Genomic DNA, 23,555 nt, shown 5'->3' with positions numbered 1-23,555 from the left:
CCTACAAAAATATAACATTTGCTTTAAAAACGGCGAAGTGGGTGAAATAGAATATAAGTTAGACCAAGTTTTAAACGGTAAGACATAGATCTTTCACTTTAGATTCGGTTTCCCCGGTTGTCTCTTGATAACCTACCGCGATTAAAGCCTTCAACGGTTTACCTCTAGAGATCTTACCGTTTAAAACTTGGTCTAGCTTATATTCTATTTCACCCACTTCGCCGTTTTTAAAGCAAATGTTATATTTTTGTAGGGTTTTTCTTGATTTTGGTGGTGGCAGTTTTTTCCAAACGTGATGCTTGTAATATAGATCTCCCATGTCTACGGGGGTGTACAAGGAAACCCACCGAAAAATTATACCGCAATGTTTACAAGCGTATCTTTCATCTATTTCAAGTGTTTGGTGGTTACAAGGGGTCTCGGTTTACTTTGTTTTTGAGATCCCGCTATGTGTACTTCCTTTAGATTCAGCAAGTGACAAAGCTCTGCATCAGTCATCTTTTATTAATATCAACCTCAGTTATAACTCGGGTGAGATTTCTACTTTAATTAAATGTTCGACGTCAACGTCGTACTCAATAATTAGTCCAATTTTGTATAAATCTGCGTCGAGTTTAGTCGCTGAATCGGACAGTGGCTCGTTCTCTCGCGCGTGCCTCAGCTTTTTATGCTTGCCGTCCACGAGCAACGCGTGATCCATTCCTTCCAACTCGACACAATTTATGCAGCAGATGCAGTACGTACAACCAAAACACCCGATACAATGGGCACACTAGTAACAGTCTTTGCAACTGTCCAAGGCATTTGAATTTCGGCAGTCGTATGAATAAAACAAGCCACGCAATTTATACATCTACCGCAATCGTCGCAGGTGGAGCAGTCCTTACATCTGGTGCAATCGTTACATTGGTGACAATGGTGGCATTCTTTACAATCGGTGCATTAGCGTAAACTTTTGGAATTTAAACAACGAAAGCAATGGTACGAATCTATCAAGTCAATCGAATTTCTCGTGTCTTTGCAAAAATAACAGTTCACGTTTGTAGTGTGACCTACAATTTATTTTATGTAGGGTTTATTTATTTTTTTTCATTTTTTATAACAGGCCTGTGACGGGAAGTCCCTTTTTTTTGAGAGTGATTGTTTGTGCGATCGGTGCTGGTCACGAGTTGTTTACAGGAAAAGTGCGCCGGGGTCAAAAGTTCAAGGTAACTGGAAATCCCCGGTGCGTGTGGGTGAAAGAGATTTTGGCCCTGGAATGTAAATATAGTAGAGCCTATTTTGGGGTCGATGAGGTACCCAGGGAAAATTGTTAAAATCTGGAATTTCAGATTTTTAGGGGATTCCCCCGATTTTTTGAGTCGATGTACTACCCAGGACTTTTGCTGAAAACAGTGAAAAAGGGGCTGTGCTCCACAATTGTCGGTTTTTTGTACTACTTAAGAACCTCGGTGTTTAGTTAGATGAAAAATTCAAGATCAATTTACCTATAAATAAACTTGTAAAGCTAGTTTTTTATCGTTACATAATATTCGCAGTATTCAGAAATATCTTAATCGTTGGGACACTCAATTGTTGGTTCATTCATTCGTTACAAGTCTCATTTATTATTGTAACAGTCTATTGTACGGCGTAGCTCAGACCAAACTTATGAAACTTCAAAGAGTAGAGAATGCTGTAGCCAGACTTCCCATATTTATTTTTTTTCACATGATCATAGATTGGACTCATATTGGTCAAAAGTTCTAACGAGATTAGTAGGAACCAGGAAATATATCTGCGAGTTTACTCTGCGGATGTATTCAGCAAAGAGGAAAGAGGTAATTAATTAATCGTTGTATTTTTTGTTAGGCTTGGTTTTAGATATATGAAAGGTGTGCCTGGCTCTAGTGTATTTGCAAGTTCATTGTTTAAAAATTCCTGTCGATCGAACCCACTTCAAAGGGTAAAAAGGGTGATATGCGGAAACGAATGGAAATATTCAACTCCATCACGCAATTGCATACTGTAGACTTCAACTGATCATACAATAATGGCTCCATCTAAAAAAAAAAGATAGGCACATTATTCACTGGTGTTTGAACCGGTGTCAGTGCTCGCCTGAGGGTTGTGTCTATTGGCTGTTTACACGAGGTCGTGGCAGCACATTTTTTTCGAGTCAAAATCAATCACACCAAAGAAATTCCCCCGAAGTTAACACACGCACCCTTGATCAACAGCCTGCGTCCAACCAAACGAACGTTAGATTGTCTTAGCAATCAAAATTGACCACAGCGAGTTGTGCAGACACCTTAGAGAAATTGACTGCTTTATTGACAATATACTCTGAAAAGTCTCCGGGGCTTTTAATGAAAGAATGACACCTTGCATCCTTTTTATGTTACTGTGGATGGTCAAAGACCCAAGACGCTTATTGGCTTTCCACTAAATTTTGTGATGCCTTGTGATGCCTGTCAAATACTCAGACGGTTAGGTAAAACACTATTTTTGCCCTGCTGAAAAAACTGTTTGGCTGACCAATCAGCGACAAACAGACAAAACAACTGGCCGAATGTGTTATTAACTGGTGGAATTTAGTAGCAAATCTGTTTGAAAGGATACTGGGCCAAACATGCATACAAAGCGAATTAGTTCTCTAAAGATTCATACAAATCTTGTCCCATTTTACCGTGCTGCATTAATATTTTTTCGCAGTTCTTCTGAACGAGGAAAGGGAATTTAGCAAGTGGTGAGTTTCTTGGCGAGTTTTTGGTTTCATGAACTGTTTCAATAGCTTATTAGAAATTAAGGGAATACCAGTTGAAAGAGTAAACTAAGAGTACTCGAAAATGCACAGTTACTCATAAACAACCTACACTTTCACTATGGCGCAAGCATTGCGTCCCCTGGTACCTCGCAAGATGGTGCTCGTTAGTTACATCAATGACTGTTCGGGTCTGTAATTCATGCACACGAAATCGGATCCAAGAGTAAGTTTGGGTTGGATCACCAGGAATGTATTATAATTCACAGTTAACAAAGATTAAAAAAATCTGTCTATGGACGTAAATTTGGGAGACTTTAGTCTGCATAAATGTATGAACGATAGCCGTTGTATTTTTGAAAAAAGGACCAACGGCGTTACTTGCAGGAGAAGCAAAGGAACTAGGCCTACCTAAAACCTGGCCCATAGGACAGCACTGACTTCAATGTGTCCGTCATCGAACAAATGATTATCGTTTTGATGCCAATGAAACCCACAAAATCGTTGCAAGATCGTGTGGGCATTTCATAGAGGCAGTTAAACTTTTCTGGTATTCTATTTACGACACATTCCTATTCTGCCTCTCTCTAGGCGACGCGACTACCCGACGCGACCAAATCCCACGCTGAAGTTAAACGATGAATCTCTACAACATTTTGGGCAGCTAGGCTTTGACTTTGAGTTCACGCATTCGTGTGTGGTCGTGCGCGTCCTTAGTGGAACAAATCCACTTTATAAAAGGGGTTTATGATTCAAACTCACTGAGAGTACATTACACACGAGCGCACACATACATTTAACAGCCTGGGTCTACTTCTCTTTTTTTGTGTGTTTGTTTAACAATTTTTTATAAGAATTCTAAAAATTTATCACGAAATACTTGCACGTAGGTTCATAAAAATATGCCACTAAATACTTTGCACGTAGGTGTCCACACATTTACCTACACTGAAAAAGGTAGCGTCCGGCATATCTGGCAAGCCAACGTGTTTTGATCATGCTACTGAGTCTAGAAAGGCCACTTTTTAAACACTCATTACAGCTCCTTCTTATTGTATTCCATCAAAATAATATTACACGACAAGAATTGCCAATTCCTAAGCTTTCTAGCCATATATAATACTTATCTGACGACACCGAGAGTGTAAAATTGTATGAGAAATACTGCAGAGAAAAACCACGCTTTGCTAAAAGGGAAAGGCACCCAGCGCACTTTTAATGGAGAATCCAACAGTATCGCTGGTGAACCTTTTCCTTTATGGTCTTTTTGACGATGGCGATTAAATTCCCTCCACCTGGCATAGAATTTATATTAGAAGATTCGATCCTTAGAGTTTTCTCCCTATTTTAGCTTGAAAACGAAAAGATTAGCGGAGTTGGCTGTGGACTTACGGATGGTCAGAGGCTCAAGAGCGGTCAAAATCGAGGGGAAAAAATGAGACTCGCACAATAATCTTCGCTGTAGTGTCTAATTTCAAGTCAAATTTACCGACTCAATTTGGATTCTAACAACAAGTTTTGAATCACGATAAAGCATATGAACTAGTCTTTCATGCGCTAAAAGAACAAAATTATTACCACGAACGGTTGAGAAGTTGTGAATTAAATTTACTCTAAGAGCTGGGTTATTCATTTGTTTTCAGATTGTACCGTTTCGTATGTGATTTCGTGACAAAAGCGGGCGCACCATGATTCGCACGCCCCCATTGGACGATCAATGAAGTTGCACGTTAACTTCCAGTTCCATGGCTCCATGTAAACGGCGATCAGGGTGCAGACCACTAATTCAAGTGAGAATTTCTGACCAGCTCATTAGCATTAAAAGTGCCCCCACCCACAGTATCTTTTGAAAAAAGAGATTGTTTGGCCCCCAAAATGGTGAGATTGTGTAAATCGTCGCCAGGATCAACTCCCTGGGTCTTTGAGCTTTCATATGAGGGCAGAAGGGCTGAAAACTACGGTTGAAAAATGGTCCTAAGTGCCCGAGAAAGTTGAGGGTTGCCACTTGAAAAATGGCTGCAATCAGACTTCGGAAAAATCACTTTTTGGGGGGTGATTTTGTTTTGTGGGAATAATTAAAAATGTAATTGGTTAACCCACAAAAAATTGAAAAGAAATTGAAAGATAAGTGACCAGACAAGAATTTCATTTGTGTTTCAGAAATCTCAGGGATGTTGGCGTGCATGCTATTGGGCCCTGAACGGTGCTGATTTTACACTGTTTTCAATGGGGCTTGAATTAGTGGACTGGACCCATCAATGCATGTAACTGTGCATTGTATGTGCAGTGAAATATGGACGGGCTGCGCGTAGTACCGTGATCAGAATATTGACAAGAATACAATATAAAGTCAGTGCTCTGAAACTTGTATGTGCAGCGGGCGTGGTTGGAAATGAAGTGACGTCACATTCGTGACCGGATTAAACAGGTTTGTGGTTGTTCCCAGAGTTGTTCCTTATGTTGCGGCTACGAATTCATATGACGCGACGGCTCCATTAAACTGTAAGTTTCGTCGCCTGTTTCGTCGGATTTGAACCCGGGCCCTTAGAGGTGGACGGTGAGGAAAGAAACCTTGTGCCAAATTGACTCCCTCCTTTCCAAGTTAAGACAGCCTCACTGCAGTGTCATCATGGCCGTGTAGTCAAGTCATGGGAAATATTCCTTATTTCGTTAAATTTACCATGCCACCCAGCTTCATACATCAAAGGATTATCGAACGTCAGCTTCAACCTGAAATATTGAGCATGTCAGTTTTTCCAACACCATATCCACACCTTTAATTTCAGAGGCTGACCGTGATTTTACAGTACATTACTGTAATGATAAAATACATGCTCACTTATGGCATTATTAATTTTGACTAGATGTGATATGAGTGTAACAGTGAATGTTGTTCAGTTTTGTTCTATTTAAATATGAAATGGCAAAGTATCAGAGAAGCATGAATGAGAAATCATTCAGGAATTCAGGCTTTAGCTCAGGATGGAAGTTGATGAAAGTTAACGATTATGGGGGGGATTAATGAAAACATTTTGAGCAACTGATTTCATTACTATGCTGGTGCAAATCATTCCCCGCCGGCTCACGCAGGTTTACTGCTTTACAAGCCAACCATAGTGGCATGATCAGTGATCAAAACATGCCTGGGTACCTTGCCCCCCCCCCCCCATGTAAGTTTAACCCTACAGGTAAATGAATTCAGCACTCCTGTTAAGGGCAAGAGATTTGTTTGGGGGATTTGGAAATATGAAAAAGGATATGAATCTATGAATCTTGATCAAGTATCTGTATAATTTGAATCTCGCAAAATGACTTCAGAAAAGACCTTTGTCTTTTCTTTCTCGAATTCTCATTCTTCTATTTTTTTATTTCGATACGTGAGAGCAGTCTCAACTTTCGTGGATTTTCTATTTACCTTTTCCCCCTTTTTAAAAAATAAAATATGACAGAAACTAAATCAAAAATAAGAATGGAAGAAAGAAGAAGAGAAAAAACTCAACGCCTGCGGTTCAGGGAATGGTGCAAGCGCGGGAGACGGAAACTAAAGAAAAAAGCAAAAGCGCCCTCTATAAACATTATCCAGCAAAAGGCGTCAGCACACGACGCGCCGTAGGTGACTTGATAGGCGACGCGACACACGACACGACATACGACGCAACGCAACGGAGGAGGGAAAAAACGTAGTCTGGACAGGAAAAATGCAAAATGGAAAAGACGTAAGATTGCACGACACGACGAGCGACGGCACGACGCGATGCACGATGCAATGTGTCGTTTGTGTGCAAACGTAATGGCAAGAAGGCGGCAGCGCGACGCGACAGCACGATGCAAGGGAACTGTCGTACCGTCACGTCGTGTATTTGAGTCGCCCAGAGAGAGGTTAGTGAGAAAGAGAAAGGCGTGTCGTTTACTAAAAACAGACTTTACCGGCCAATTTCGGAAGGTATGGGAATGAATTAGTAATAGCAGCATTCGCTTTCGACTGAAATAGATCAAACTTTGAAATGCCCGTCTCTATACAAACATCCCTGTCTAAATACAACAATCACCGTTTCGAATACAAATTCTATTACAGCTGTACTAAGTCAACGATTAACTTCTAGATATTGCACTGATTTAGTAAATTGACATTCATATTTGCACCAAATCGAATGCATCTCTACAATATTGCATATATGAACTTGAACTCAATCTGTTTCGGAAAATGTGAGAGACATTTCCTAAGAAGTGTTGTTTAATATATGCCTGGTGAATAATTAGAACTCTATTGTAATAGAAATTACATTCTTAGAGGCAATTAGCTGATTGGCTAGATGTACGAATAGGCATGATTTAATTGAAACCATCCATGTTGTTTTGAAAACATACCGACTATTGTAGGAATCCTTTAAACACTTTCCTTCTTGTGCTGCATTCTAATCCTTATCGTTTGTACAGTTTGATAACAAACATAATATAAACAATCACGAGTAACATTAGTTTTATTATAAAAGCGGTGTCATGATTTGTGCAACCCTGTATTTTCTAATCAAAATGAACGTATATTTTGCGATTTTGAATTATAAAATGAATACTCACGTCCGAAGGGTCACGGTAAAAGACAGAATTTAAGCGAATAAGAATTTGTTGTAATTGGCAAGGAATACGTCAATCCGATATCCCAGTCACGTATTTGTTACATCTCTAACGAAACGTAATAAACATTCATTTATTCGAAAAATTTAAAACGAAGTCGAATTCTTGTTTTTGCGAAAATGAAACAAGGTTTGAAGTCGTTTTCAAAATGTACGCTAAATAATTTTTTTTACAAATTTTAACAATTACAAATAGCACATTTTCCGAAATTGGCCGGGAAAAACCTAGACTACACCTTCAGCCTTTGATGGAGAAGCTTGCAGGGCAAACAATGTGTCTTTGGGGGGAATTCACAATTTGGGTTACAAAAATCTAACGCTTGAGCGATTGCAGGAGAAATTTTCAGCTGTGGTTTGATTACATGACTATTTTCAAACGGGTTCAAGCAAAACGAGAAGCCAGTCCAAAGGTCCGATGCTAATTAGAAAAGTTGCTAATTTGAATACAAATCGCACTTGTAATTACAAATTGGATATACAACACGTCCACTGCTTCTCAAAAAGACAAGGACCATCAACGCAAAGAACAAATCGAGTGAAGGTGCACTGGGAAGGGTACTTCGCTGAATGCAATTTCTCAAAAAGGTATCGTTTTTCCTATTTTGGCTTTTTAAAACTATGTAAGGGGGGCTCTTTTTGAGAGTTAATGTGATGAATGGTCAAGTGTGAAATTAACCTCAACTTTGAAAGGGATCTCGGCGATCGAAAAAAGTACACTCCGAGTTAACCTGTCTCTTGTGTTTCAATTGCTTTTTAATTTAACTGAACGAAAAAAGAGTTACCAAAGAAGTTAATTGAACCAGTTTTTTGGTAGGTTCTCCTTTGACATGAGCGAGAACGGAGCGATTCGTCATGTGTACTATCCTCGTGATGAAGACAGCCATGTGATAATGGTCAAGAAAGGTTTGATTAGCCTGTTAGCTGGTAACTTGCAAAATCCTTCAGCAGACAAGGTACTTCCAAATAATTTTTAAAAATGCACCTCATAGCAGTGCTTCATTTATGTCACCTGCTCTGTAGAAATGAGTCATAAGTTGCCAGAGCCACTTTGTGAGTTTTCATTTGTATTGGAAGAGTTTTTTGTTTTGATGTATGACTCAGTTTGGCATCCTGATGAAAGTGGATGCTTCATGGAGAAAAATGCTGTGAGCTCCTATTGATACATTCTGTGCCAAGTTATTCTTAAGGACGTTTTATTCCAAAGTGGCTCTGGCGACTTAAGACTCATTTTCACAAAGTGGGTCACATATTACTATTACGTTTTGTGCTGAGCCTTTTAAAACCAATTAATGCGATTGTCTTCTAGAGAAATAGCCAAGTTCGTTGTAATAGTACCGCCAGCTGTATGTATGCGAATTCGATCGCTTCAAGGACTCCACTCACGAATGGTAATTGGATTTGTGTGATCTCGAGGCACCACGGGAGCTATAAGCAAAGAATGTGTGCCTACAGGTTGGACAGCTTAGAGAGGAACAATTTTCAGAGTGTGCACAAATCCTCGGAGTCCAAGAGTGAACCGCAATTTCTGGACCCTGTCTTGTGTCCAATGTCAATTTCTAGCCTGGCACTGAGCCTGTTTATATCGTGCTTTCCAGTAATGCATAATCACTCAAAATTAAAAAAAAGTAGTGACGAAATTCTCAAGACTAAGGGCGCAGAAAGCATGATTATCATTATCAAATACATGGTAACGTCACTCGGCGCAGCAACTTGCTTCAATGTACATGTATGTTTGCCATTAAAACTGCGCCATCAGATAGAACAGCGTTCGTTGTACTTCCTTTTTTCAATTAAAGTTCTTCACAAGAACTTTACAGATTCTTTATAACTAATATCCATATCCGGTATCTATTTTAAAGCTGAAGGCCAATGGCTGGAGTTACGACTGTAATGAGACCGGTCACGAAGGTAACCATGAGGCGTCCTACACCGCTCAGATGGCACCAGGCAATGATGGAATCATTGTTTTCACCAAGACTAGACATACTCACCCAATACCTTACGGAAAATCCACGCATCAAAAGGTATCGGATCAAAAGCCATAACTTAGGTCCTACATTTTGCAGTCTTGTTTGTTGGAACAAATACGAAAATTGTCGCTTTGACTAAACAGCAGAGTTCTTTTTTTCCTTTTTGGCATTGTGTTAAACCTCGGCCAAAGCAGCAAATATACATAAAGATAAAACTGAAGGGAAACCAAACATCTGTTGTTACATTTTTGTAAAGCTGTACGGCGTTTTGTTGAAACATTGCGTTCGCTGTTTTGCCGTATTAGAGTTTCTCTTCCTCCCTTTAGCCAGGTGCAATTCTTGACATCGAGCGTAATGTGCATACATTTAAAATGAATCTAGCAAAAGTGATTAGATGTATAATCAAAGAAAATTGTTCATATGTAATACGAGAGCAGAACCCTGTCTGGGTCAGGGAACCTTATCTTAGTGATTCTTCCCCTGGCTCCTATTTAGTAGGCGCTGCGCTTGAGGGGTCGGAATCTGTAGTTTGGACTGTATTTAATTTAGTTTCTTGGACTTTAATGCCCTCGGGCACGTTTGTCTCTTGCCTGTAGGAGATCCACTATCATCCTGGTATGAAGCTCCCCTCATTGGTAAAAATACTGGATCGCTTCGATGCCCCACGGGAATCGGCACCTGGGTGGGTTACCTTTTACATCCCCTGTTCTTGTTTGAAATTCATGCTTGTCGTACAGTTGCCTGACGATTAAGGTAATAAGAATAGTCGTTCAGTTGTCTGAGAATGAAATAAGTGGGGTTGGAGCCGAGTTCAGACTTCTGAAGCCTGCGTGCTTAACCTGGGTACTATGGAACCGTTTTCGTTCTGGACTCTTGAACTCTAGGATAAATTCGGACAATACGCTTTCGAGTTTTCGAACATTGGGGGTTAACGAACCTGGACTTTTGTGTCAAATGCACGAATTAATGAACTTATTTTTTCTGACGAATTAACCACTTCTGAAAAGAAATGTGTAGGTATATTATTTTTAATCAATCAGAGTGAAGATATACAGTCTTAAAAATTTTGGTTGTTTTGTATACGCAGAGCCATTTTGTTCAGTATATCGTTTCTGAGCAGGTGCTTCATTTGGGGCTGGTGCGATGAATTAATGCAAAAGTGAACAATGGATGCTGCTTACTCGTTTTGCCCCCCCCCCGTCCAGATTGGTGGACGGAAAAGGAGGACATGTAGAACGACTTGCCTCATATGCGTATTATGCTCAGGACGCATAAAATACGTACTGTACACTTTCTGGGTATAATACTCATATGACGCATGTCGATCTACGTGTCCTCCTTTTCCGTCCACCGTCCAGATCCGGCCTTTTTTCCCGATTGGACAATACTGGTGACTGTGGGCACTCTTCCCTCATTGTCTGTTTTTACAGCATTGTGGGGCGACATCAGGGCCAAAATTAAATTTTTCAAAACGAATCTTCCAAACCAAAACACAGCTAAAAATTTAAAAACATGCAAAAGAAAAACTGCATAGAAGAAGGTAAATTCAAAACGAATATCAGAAAATGAAGAGGAGCTCTAAATCTTGCATTGAGAAGATCATTTTGCGAAATAAATTATGAAAACCTCAAACGATCAGAAAAGAACAAATGATCAAAGGACAAAAATGTACTTTAAAATGAATAATAAAAGAACAAAGTCAAACGATCAAAGAACAAAACAAAACGATCTAAAGACAAAACTAAACGATCAAAGGATAAAACTAAGCGATCAAGTAACTAGACGAACTAAGTACAAGCAATCATTGAGGGCGGCAATCGCTGACGCAATGACACGAGTAAATCCGACCTCGACTCAAGTGTGTCAAACAAGTCATAGTTCGTTACTTATGAAGAGTGTAGTTATCGATAGAAGGACAATTATGCCATGATAACCGAGGAGACTGCGAACCGTTTGCTCAACGCCCTTGACAGAGTGCTAGTGATGGATGCGTTACTACCAACAGACGTTAGCAGCAGTAGGCCCTAACCACCAGGCCTAACGTTAGTTGAAATGCCAGTAGGCTTGGGCCAAGTTCTGTTATGCTAAACTACCAGTTACACATGGGCGTAAATCCCGGATGAGATATATATTCCCCTTCCCCCACTTTTAGAGGTGGGGGATTGGCAATCGAGTCATCCCCCACTGTAATAAGCAAAAATTAAAGCGGATTGTGGAGAATTTTTTAGGATTTCCAAACGACTATGTTTGCAATGTTACTAAAACGGGGAAACTCTTTTTAAAGCCGTAAACTGCCATTCTCATGTAAGATTAGATTCTGCAGGAATTTGATACACACTACACACATCGATACACAACAATCTATTACTTCTTCGACACAATGGAGTCGAAATCAAAGATTGAATAGGGCGCTATAGGGGGCATTCTACCAAAATGGCTGTATTTCTGCGCGGGAGCTCATTGATATTTTGTGATCCCACGGAGATTTTACAATATGAGAGGCCATAACCATGAGGCATCATGGAAATATTTCGGAAAAAAACGGAGGCCAACCTCTTCACGAGAGTCAACAGGTGGCGCTAGTTTGTTCCAATTTTGCACAGTTTTTTATGGGCGCGTATTTGGCGTAGTGCAACTTGTAGTATCTTTGGTCGAGATTGGATTTACGTGCGCTGTCATAGCGTCAGCAATTGCCACCCTCAACGTTTACCTTTACTTAGTTGTTTCTTTTTGTCCTTTGATTGTTTAGCTCTGTCCTTTGATCGTTTAGTTTTGTCTTTAGACCCTTAGGTTTTGTTCTATAATTGTTTGGTTTTGTGCTATTATTATTCATTTCTGTTCTTTTATAGTATATTCTTGTCCTTTGATCTTTTCCTTTTTCAGATTTGATCGTTTGAGGTTTTCATAATTTATTTCACAAATGCGTTCACAAAGCAGGATTCGGTAGTCTGCTTCTTTTTTGTCATTCTTTTTTAAATTTTAATTTTTTTTTATGTCCTTTGCTTATGCAGTTTTTCTTTTGTTTGTATTTAAATTTTAAGCTTTGGTTTTTTTTTGGTTTGGGGTATTTGTTTTGTAATTATGGCCCTGATGGCGCCCCATAGTATGTTTCCTGCACTTCCTATCAATTCAAAAAAATTTGATTCGAGAATACCTGCCTGTTTAAATGATTGACATTTCGTGTTGTGTGTGGCCACGTGCCTCTGCCAGCTGCATTTAGGTTCAGATAACAAAGGGTTTGCCCCAAACCTTAGTGCCGAGATTATCAGATAACTTCAATTGCACTGAGCGTCGCTTATTGTGTTGAACATAAAGAATAATGGAGGAAATTGGATGTTGGTGTCCAGTCAAGTGGCCTTATTGCTTCTTCCTGTTCGCACTCAGTCATTTCAAGAGAATGTCGCTCTCAAAGAAGAATTGGTCATTTGTGTCCGCGGCCACACGGCTATAAAAGGCAAATCCGGAGCTTTTCCGCAGCATCTGCCTGTTATTTCCAATCTAAACTAGAATGATCTGTAGATTTGAATACTGGCCAGGTGTTTCTCTTTCTTGGGTTTGCACACATTTGCTGTCTATCTTTTTCATCATGTACAAATGAGAGGGCAATTCAGATTCAGTAAATGTGTAGCTTGAGCGACAGTGTTGGGACATAAATACCACTTAGACAATGAAGGGCAGATCAGAGGATCGATCGGTGACATCATCCGCACCTGCCGCGCGAATGTTCAGAAACTGTGAGTTCCGGCCTTGGCTTTTTGGTTTTAACCTGTTGTAAAGCTATTTTGTTTTGTTTCACAGATTTCAGCACAAGTATGAAAAAACAGAGGACGATATTGGTAATTTTCCCATAGTGTTTATTGAATTCTCGCTGTAAGTCTCATTTCAATTTGGTATTTCATGACTTGTAGCTGAAGACCTGTTGCATTTTTAAGTCTATAAAATGGTTTGAATGAGAAGATGCTTTTATACAGGGTAATACAGGGTGTATCAAAAAATATACGGTCAGAAAATTAACTACAAAATCAAAATGTGACTATTTTTAAAATCTTTTCTCCCACATAGGTTGATTAGATTTTTGAGAGATTTAGGAAAATTGCTCCTGGTCACGCAGGCATGAAAATCTGTTAATGATCACAAGTTTAATAACAGCATGATACTGTGATCAACTCATGTTGGAGAAGAGATTTTCAAAATATGTTCACATTTTTTATTTTGCAGTTAATTTTCTGACTGTATACTTTTTATACACCCTGTAGTTTGTAGCCACAAAATGATAATCTTTTCCAGTGTTGTCTATTTTCCTACTGAACATTGCATTTTATGTGCTAAGTTGGCCAGAGGAAAAAAACACACGGCCATATTTTTATCACAAAGTTTCGAGAAAAGTGCCTGATGCCTGACATGTTCTGCAAAATGACCCTAAGTTTTTCTTGAAAGGCTTTGAATGCTAACTTGGCATAACTCAGGTACAAAATCAGGCAAGCAAAATTTCATTTTGCAGTCAGGTCTTTATTTTTGTAGATAAAAGAAATGTAATGAAATTTATTTATGTTGCCTTATTTTCTGAGCAAACTAATTTAAAATCTGATTGCATTGCTATTTTGGAATGTCGCTCAGTGCTTCCAGAGATGCAGACATTTTCAGAAGGCCAGCTGAAGTTTGTACAAGAGGTGTACTACCCGTCACCCGTTGGACCACCGGGTGATGAAGACCTTGTGACAGACTCAATACGTATGCAAAAGGTAAGTGGTAGACTCAATACGTATGTAACAGGTAAGTGAAATCAAGGAATGTAAAGAATTTATGTGTGAAAATGAACGCTCTTCAGAATTTTTTTGACGTATGCAAACACCGACGACTTGCAAAAGACATTCTCGAGGCGAAAGGGTGGTGCATAGACAAGATATCTGATGGAACTTATGTCATACGGCATAGGCCTTTCCTTGTAGGTCAGTGGTACTGGTACGATTTCAACAACTTGAGTCATACTCCTTGGTGGTGCTAGAGATCATTCGCTTCATGTCTTCTCGTGATTTCATGGCGAAAGTTCAAGAATGTTTTAACCTCCCAAACCCTCCACGCTTCGCCATAAAAGTAGTCACTTGAAGAACAAACTGTTCTAGACTAGTTTAAATAATAGTTAGTTTAATTGCAGTCAAGGGTTCGACTGGGTCACGATTTGACAGTAGGTCAACGCGTAGAGTACGTCCTGAAAGTGTCTGGCGTTCTCACTCTGTCCCCAGCTTGAAGACGATCATCTGGGCTTCAACATGACGTCTTTGAAAGAGCAGATCGCTGGCAACCTTACCTGTATGAGGAAAGCACCATTGGCAGGTGAGGTGGCCAGTTTAGCCATAAAAGAGGATGTCTGACCCGCCAATATTTCCAACAATAGAAAGTCAGCACCCACAAGGCAACTATCCGGGGTATCCAATTTATTAGCATCCACTATTGTGGGTTTTCTCACTCAAATGCTGAACCTTCACCAGACCATTCTGAATGGGAAGGACAGCTTTTTGATTAAAGGAATCGCAGACAGAAAGCTCACAATTACAATAATAATGTGATTAAAAAAATTACCCAGCCATAAAAATTTCAAAAGGAGTAATATGATTTTAGAAGAAAACTGATAATGCTACCAGGTCGAAATAAACTGATAGTTATGATAACATCGGGGGCTCTATTTATGATACAGACTTTTATCGTTCTTTAGTATGTATACTCACACTCCTAAACAGTACATCAAAATTGGGTATTTATAAACTTTTTTATTTTCTCCCTTTTTTCAATGCAAATGAATAAATTTGGCTTGCTGGGAAGTCAGAAAATTTCCTCGAAACCCACCATATTTTTTCTCACCACAAAACTGGGGGATACATAATACCCCTATGCCCCATGATCACAAAACTGGGGGATACATAATACCCCTATGCCCCATGATCTTGCGCCTGACTGTTTATAGCTAACCATGCCATGGCTAGCCTCCCCCCCCCCGAAAAAAAACAACTTTCAAGGTTTGTTCAGACCCAAGTCTTATCTCATTCTCACATGTACAAGTGCAGATGTTTGTGAATTAGAACTGATCAAAACAAATGGACAGCATAAGTGCTTATGGGGTAAAGGTGGGAAAGGGTGACCAGAGTACTTTTTCCCGTTTTGCTGCAACCAGGCTCTAATGAACAAAGCCACTGTTTCCAGAAGCTCGTACAAGCCCTGCACTCAGTGCCTGACGGAGAGAAACTGGCTGAGGTTGTGACCCCTATGTACAAGCCACCACTGTCCAGGTAAAGACTCACTAGGTCTACTCAGCGGGCGCTGACACGTCACTAAGTTTTGTTTTAAAGTACAACCTTAACTGAGGTGCCCTTTACCCAGTTCAAATGGCCGGCCAATGCAGTCTCTCTCTCTTGTGCCGACGACGAGGCCGTATTATGCAAGCGACTCACAAATGAAGTAGGTCTGGTTTGGTTCAAAAATGTATTCCTAATATTTTCACGGGGGCCTTGAGAAAATTCGTAATTCTTCTTTTGAGAAGAAGCGTCAGGTTGGTGGATATTGGGGCTGATACGATTTGGTTCTTTTTATTTCAGTTTTCAAACCTTGTGAAGGCTCCAGTATTTTATTTAAGACAAATAATATGTGTTCCTACGTTCAGTACATTTAAGTAATTTTGCAGACAGATCAGATATAATAGATTGCACGTTCCTCACCACAGTCGTGTTGGTGACAAGCAGGACAGACTGTACATGCTGGATGCAGTTGCCGCGATGTATACTGATACCTCTCAGTCACTCCTCACTGATCTCATCCTTCTGTCTCCAAGACCAGACAAGGAGCTTGTAGAGAGACTACTCATTGCCTCAGCTGGCTTCAAACACACAATTTCCGAGGTAGTTTATGACATCTCTCAAGTTGTTAAAAGTTAGCGGCAGTTTAGTGCAAGAGACTAAAGCCGACCTCGATATGCGCGTCAACGCTTGCGCCTTTAAGATCGAGTTCGGGCCGCCTGTTCTTGACATGGGTTTCTGGTTCTCGCGCTCGAACGGCGGGAACACGACTCAAGAACACTGTTCTCGGAACAGGATCACACACCACCTCCTCCTCAAGGTTTTACAGGAACACACGGAAAAACTCGTGAGATATTGATTTTTGAACAGCTGCAAAAAGTAGAGAGATGGCTTCCTAAGCCATAGACAAAGGGATGTTAAAAATTAACATTAATTATTTTTGGTAACACAGAAATGAATGTTCCTGTTTATATAGAAAAGAATTCAGCCCATACAAACATTAACTCTCGAATAACGTAGCCTACATGGACGCCGCCATGTTGCATGTTGCTTGTCACTAACTACCAGCGATAACCGGTTGTTTGTTCCCGGGGTTTGAGCGGCCGACCCACTAACAAATCGAGCTGTACATGAACATACGGGAACAAGCCGCCCGAACTCGGCCTAAGAGTTTACAACGCGTTGTCCAGTCACAATGCGCAAAATCTGTTGACCCTTCCCAAACACGCATTGGATCGACATATTTCGCGCACATTTATGATTGGCCACTGCGTTGCAAACTCTTGGAGGTGCAATATTGTAAATCGCCCCTATTTTTAACGCTACGCACACGAGTGTTTTGGAGACGATTTCTGTGTCCGTGAAGTAAAACGCATGTACGCAGCGCACTGAAAAACGTGCGAATGGAGAGGCGCCTTAATTGCGTTTGTCGATATACGAGACACTTTCATTACAGTCATTTTAACAGCAACACATTATTTTTCAGTATTTCCTAGGTACTGTTCAAGATATCTTCTTCAAACCACAATTATTCCCTGGTGAGTGTCACAAATTCAAATGAGTTTTCATTCATTGTTCCAATTCATTGTCTTTTCTTTTGCGGTTTTGAGGCCTTTTATAAAAAAAAAAGCAGTCAGTCAGTTTTACCCACAGTGCTGTGTATAGGGATTTGAGCGCGCCAGCTTCTCATTCTTGGCGCGTGGAAAAGTTGACATCATCCTAGGTGCAGACATTTTGAATCCAAATGCGTGCTTCTAGAACATTCCAGATCAGATAGAATGAATTTCGAATTATGTATTCTAAATGCAACGCGCAAGTGCAACATGCGTGAACATCACCGCGTCTTTTTGAATACGACTCACACGTACAGAGCAATGACATACATTTATTACATCCATACCTGATTATTTTTAAACGAATGTTCGAGCAAGGTCGTCCGAATGTGTATGGATGTCTTTCGACGGCTGTCTTCCAGTGAATAAGTTAAATTGAATTTAAAAAGTTGCTCCCTTACTTCAATCATTGTTATGTGACTTGACGGCCCTTGAGCAGCGGCTGTCCTGCAGAACAAGTACCTATAAAATCCGATTTAAAAACACATCATAGCAAAATTCATGTGCAGCACGTACGTGCACGCGTTTGTGTTTTCAGAGAACCATTGATCTATAATAAAGACTGGATAGTACATCGCACATTGTTTGTGCACAAAATCCGCCGTCGAACAATGGCGGCACTTCAGGAGGATAATGTTATGCTGTATGCTGTGCATTTTTGGTCAAAACTGATTATTAATTAACATAACCTTTTTTCTCCCTTGATGATGGCTAATCCACCGGCCTCCCTCCCGAAAACAAGCCAAAAATAAACAGAAAATGCAAGAATATCATTTCTGGAGTTTGTGTGTGTTTGTTTTTGTTTGTAATTGATTTTTTTACTACCTGTTATCTACGGCCTTGCTCTAGCAATTTTTTTTTATTTACTTTGGGTCTGTTCAATCGTGATTTATTCAGTGTGTAAACTTTGAGAATTTTACCAGGACATACAATAGGTTTTGTCAGGAAATATGAAGTCCAAAATGTCCACTTGTTTTTCATTCTGGTTTCGATGAGCCATCACTGAAAAGAAATTCATCAATTACCCGAAATGAAAGTATTAATTTTAATTTTACGCACTCGCAGGAAAAATTGTACGCAATAAAATTCATTCTTATATTGAATAAATTTTATTGAAAACCGACATATGGCACAAGGAAATGTGAGAATCTTTGCTGTAAGCACAAATTAAGCGGTGTAGATCTGACAAACACAAATCATAGCTTTCATGGAGATTTTCTGGTGAAATCTCGGGGAAATTAACGACAAATCAGTCATTTAGTTTTTCAAACCACTTTAGCCAATAGGTAATATGTCAGACGGTTCCAACTTGGAGATAGTAAAGTCTCATATACAAAGCCTGCCGAGGATGGATAGACTCTCATACATTTCTTACTAGGCCTATATAAGCTTACAGTTAAGCATTATAAAGTACAAGTCTAGAAACTTTCTGAAACTAGAAAAGTGTTCCTCACGGTTCCCTCTACTCCTTTGAAAATTGACGTCGATCTCCGGTGATTCACTGCTGCGTAAACCTCAACCATTATTCTTTCCAAATTTATCCGGTCCACTTGCAGAAATCTTATGCTTTCAAAAACTCACTATTGAAGTACAGTAACCTCATCCAGTTTTTAAAAAACTCCTGTTGAAAGTACAAGCACACAAGAGTGTATTTGCCTGCAACTGGGGCCCCACTATTGTTCTTCTTTTGTTTGTACTTCAACTTTTTAGAAGACCATCCACATGTTTTGTACACAGTTGTCAAGCGGGGACCCTCTGTCAATCGGGGACCTTATTGTTCTCTATTGTCCAGGGTCCTCAATTGAATGCAAAAACGAACTCAACGATATTCACGACGCTCGTTATTTACCCTCCTTAGAACGCACATACGCGGAACGCGGTTTGGACGCGATGTCCTATCCAGTTTTTACAATGGATATCAATACGAAAAACAAAATGAAACGTTTATTTATTACTTGTGCGTTCAGGTTGTTTACGTATCACCTTTGTGGATGTAACATTTTTGAATACAGACGCAGATCTGCATATAGCCGTAAAAAAATCACAATATTTCTTGTTTTCAATAAGTTGTGCACAGACAGGGATGCGCCCAGCAGGCATCACTTTGTAGTTTTATGTATACCTCTATGTTTTATCATATCATCATTTTAGTTTCGTGACTTGCATTACAATTAATACCCCAGACGTCTCTATATCACACCTGAGTTTCGTCAGTGTTTGTGCTTCAGTTAAAGCTTGGAGTTTAAAAATCGCTCCCAGTTTAAGCCTTGTATTAATGTCAGCCTTCAAGAAGTCGTTCAACGAGGGAGGACATGTTTTTCGCAATATGACTCATAATGTAAGGTATACCCACATATATATCTCACAGAGACAAAGTCTCATTTTTAAACTGTGTATTTAGAACGCAATCGCAAGAAAAAATTGCAGTACGGAAGGTTTGGCAGACTGAAAAAAACAACAGTCGTTGGTTTCATTTTGCTATTCCGTAAAAGTGTGCGGCAATACGTGGGAGTAAGAATACCCAAAACTGTTTGCTGCTGAAAGAATAAAAGAATAATTTCATTCCCATTAAGATTCTCATTCCCATATCTATTTCCAAATTCCAGTTAAGATTTTGGTTAATTTTTGGAATATTTCAACCACTATTTACATCTCACTATAGTTAAAGTAACATGTAAATCTTAATCTCCCCACAGAATCTCTAAGAGACCCTGAGATACAGAGGGTTGCTGTGCTTGCTCTCGGTGCTTTAGCTGGTGACCGATGGCAGGCTGGACACAAAGCCCAAGCAGAGTCCATCGTTGTAAAGATTGAGGATAAACTTGGTGTGCATGGTAAGTAAGGATTTTAGGATGTTTTAGATATTTTAGGCGGGAGACAGCACATCATTTCATTCAATACAATCTCACCCTAATTTTTCTTTTCAGCTCTACTCTTAACTGTCTACTTTTAAACAGTTGGATATATAAACCACACAGCAATCATAAAATAAATTCTTCATATTCAATCCTTTATAAGTCTTTTATTTCCGCAAGTTTTGCAAATGAATACGTTGCGAGGTTTGACAGCGCCACACAACAGTCCAAAACCAATGTGTACCCTGTGCAATTTTTTCCGAATTGCCAGACCCCTTGGCCTACGAGAAGACCTTAGCATCTCTTAGTAAGGATCAACAAGACAAGTTGTATCACGACACGGTCGTCTTGATCGAAGCCCTGGGCAATGCCGGGCTCCATCGCTCCTTTCCTCACATAGAGAGCTATACCAACTCCAGCACCACTCATCCAATGCTGAAAAGGGCTGGTCTGCACTCCATGAGAGACTACCATCATGACACAGTAAGTCAGTGTTTTTCTTGTTTAAAACTTGCATTCTTTAACCAAGAACCAAATCCGTCCATACCTAACACCCTAAGCGAGGTGTCATGATTGACAATGAAAGCATGCCAGAAGTAATTTTTTGGCATGGACAAAACGAACTTTAAGGTTACAAACTGAGGCAGAGGGTTACTAAGTAATCATTCAGAAATTGACTTTTTAGATTGAGGAAGTAAATAGAAAAATAAAAGAAAAGACGAAGAATGTGCACTGGAAATTTGAACCATTTTCAAAGACCTAGGCCTGCACAGACCTGCAGGGTGAAGGTATTGACCAATATATTTCTTCTGCTTAAAAAGGACTTCGGACCATGTCGGACGAACAGAAAAGTCAGGGCGCCCTATGACTTCAATTTCGCTGTACTCCCGGTGCCTCTGCAAAACCATCAATGTATGCCTGTATATACTCCACACAATAAACAGGGCATTGCAGGATAATCGGAGTTGCGATGAGCCAGTTCGGTATTTCAAAAAGTATGGCTATGCTGATAGGACAGACTATCAAGTAGGCGTAGCTTTCCCAATAGCCTCGTTCTGAGCATGCGCTATTTGAATACTAAACCAGTTCATTGTCTCTGTTGCTGCTAAGTAATGGTGTTCTCCATCTTGAGCCACTAGAAATTGCTTTTCCTTTTCCTGGTCCCACTCAGGCTGCTGGTATACTCCTTAAATCTGCCTTGGATGAAGACGAGGATGAACACGTCAGATATGCGGCATCCCTGCTCTACAAGGACCACCCAAACGGTGGCTACCATAATGCCTTCAAGTTTGTCACCCCTGAAGAGTAAGAATTAGGATGCTGATTTTCAAAGACCAGATAGCGAGTTCTTTGTTAAGCAGTGCATGCTTGAAATCTAAGACCATCATACCTCAAAAGTTCAAGATTATCGTAACACGTGTGCATAGTAAAAGCCCTGTCTTGGTGGCCCAAACTGAAATTCAAACAATTTAATATTATCCCTTCATTCTCAAGTATCTTTGCCATTTTGAAATATCGCCGAGGCTCACTGCAGGAGGAACTGTTTCACCCTGAGCACCACTGCTTTTTACCACTGCAATTATTACTACATGCCCAAACTAAACCTTTGTAATACCACAGGTACCGCACACCCGCCTCGGTCATAATTACCTAGAAATGTATTTTGAACTACTATAAACATGCACTGGTTTTGTTTCTCTTTAAATTAAGGTATGCTCTTGCCAATATCTCCAATTTATCAACTACCGGAATAAGTGTTCCTTCCAGGCGTCGTTTGAGACGAGGTTTTTGGGAGGGCATTGAGTTCAAATTGGCCAGTCCCTCAGTTAACTGGAAGAAGTCCATCGGCGGCCGACGTACTGTTGGGGCAGAGTTTGGCTTGACCATCAGAAATGAACTCGACATGAAGATTTGTACGTATCTCAGACTTTCCAGAAAATACTTTGTATTCTAAGCCTGACATTTTCTACTTTTAGTTGCGTTTAGTTTTTTTTTCTCTGTGTATTATGGAAACCGGTGAGAACTGAAACAAGAACTTAGAGAGAAAAACTTAAGCCTTAAGTGTAATTGAACGCAACGTTCTTTTTTCTGACAGCCCCTCTGACTGGCCACCTCGTTGTGGACGTTTTTGATGAGGCTTATGCTACAGTCACGATTGGACTTCTTGGTCTGTCGGTGGATGTTGTCCGAGCCCGTTTCTGCTTCAATGGCTATGTTAAATACAATCTCAACATACTGCAGGTGAACCCTATTTGTAACTTGTGCACCATAATTTCTTTCTCTTTATTTGTATCAAATATGAAATCTAAAACAATGCTTCATAAATGATTTACCCATCTCTGTGTGTCAAAATCACTGTTGTCAACATCACTGTTAAAAACCTGACTCTGAGGATTATGTGATGGGTGACCATACCCTTAAAATTTGGATCTTCTTCTTCCTCGATCAGGAATTTGGTGTGGAGCGCATCAGCGACTTTGTAAAAGCATACGACCTCATCATTGGACAAGTGGTTGGAAACATCAGGAGGGCGGTTGACATTGTAGTTGGGCTCTTCAACGGCGACCTCAGTATTGGTCAGCTATTCGACGACTTTGTTCAGGCACTTGAGAATATTCCCCAAAACGTCGCGGTAAGTCATTAGAAAGTTAATAGGAATCGGTGATGTCGTTTAGTTTAATCATTTTTCTCTTAAAAGAGGAATTGGTTTCCATTGGAGCAGCCACCAGTGATATAGCTGATAGTTTCGGGAATAAATGCCCAGTGCCTGATTAATCCACTCTTCACCAAAATTCAGCTTGGGGTAAAAGGAACGTTGATACTTGTCGAAGTACTGATTTTCGGAATAATTTATCGCAGCTTCTTCATTGATTGACCAACTATGTGGTACAATTTCAGAAGCGTTGAGGGGATGCCCTATCTATTTACGGCTATGACTTCTGAGATCGCATCTGTAGTTCAACGGTGTGATCTCACGTAATGTGTAATAATGCTTTCCCGTTGTTGACCACATGGGACATGTACCAAGTTCCATCGTCAAAATTCCTGTACACAGAATTTGAGATCAGTGGCTACCAGAGCTGTGTCCCGACTCGCTCATTTTGACCCAGACCAACTCCCACCTTCCTTCAGAGGCGTCATCAGTGTTGTCAACAAGGCCACTCAGCTGTTTAGCGACATCAAGACAGACGTCATGGAATTCTACCAGGTCAGATAATACTTTTTCACCAATTCAGCAGGCGATTTTGGTGTAGTCTACAAAGAAACACAAGATTTATTACAAACCCACAGTAACTACTGAGCTATTATTTTCATCTTACATTTCGTGCAAAATGTTAATGCTGGTCACATATTCCAAACATTATACAAATCTTCATTACACACCTGATATACGTTTGAGCATTATATCTTGTCAAGGACAACAACTTGTAGTTGCACAAGTTTCAAATGCAT

General features: G+C 40.0%; 2 protein-coding genes and 1 long non-coding RNA gene across 3 annotated transcripts; all 3 read left to right on the top strand.

Moving 5' to 3' along the window:
* Positions 1 to 8,850: 8,850 nt before the first annotated feature.
* LOC147795329 (uncharacterized) lies at positions 8,851 to 14,595 on the top strand. The gene is made up of 5 exons (XM_087132049.1): positions 8,851 to 9,401; positions 9,944 to 10,029; positions 13,146 to 13,183; positions 13,965 to 14,078; positions 14,591 to 14,595. Exons 1-5 carry the CDS (start codon positions 9,315 to 9,317, stop codon positions 14,593 to 14,595), a joined length of 330 nt encoding a protein of 109 aa, XP_086988175.1. The 5' UTR covers positions 8,851 to 9,314.
* A 1,200-nt stretch (positions 14,596 to 15,795) lies between these two features.
* LOC147795328 (uncharacterized) lies at positions 15,796 to 22,056 on the top strand. Its single transcript, XM_087132048.1, has 7 exons — positions 15,796 to 15,800; positions 16,063 to 16,237; positions 17,121 to 17,172; positions 19,944 to 20,081; positions 20,374 to 20,585; positions 21,274 to 21,407; positions 21,813 to 22,056. The coding sequence occupies exons 1-7, from the start codon at positions 15,796 to 15,798 to the stop codon at positions 22,054 to 22,056; spliced, it is 960 nt and encodes a 319-aa protein (XP_086988174.1).
* A 147-nt stretch (positions 22,057 to 22,203) lies between these two features.
* On the top strand, positions 22,204 to 23,301 carry LOC147795327 (uncharacterized). The gene is made up of 3 exons (XR_015423993.1): positions 22,204 to 22,343; positions 22,552 to 22,734; positions 23,158 to 23,301. It is a non-coding gene; the product is annotated as an uncharacterized LOC147795327 (long non-coding RNA).
* Positions 23,302 to 23,555: the final 254 nt, after the last annotated feature.

This window comes from Acanthaster planci, unplaced genomic scaffold, assembly GCF_054643075.1.
Source record: "Acanthaster planci isolate LZ-2023a unplaced genomic scaffold, COTS_SCS Contig71, whole genome shotgun sequence".
NCBI lineage: Eukaryota > Metazoa > Echinodermata > Asteroidea > Valvatida > Acanthasteridae > Acanthaster > Acanthaster planci.
The sequence above is the reverse complement of the archived record's forward strand: the minus strand, read 5'-3'. Positions and strand labels throughout refer to the sequence as shown.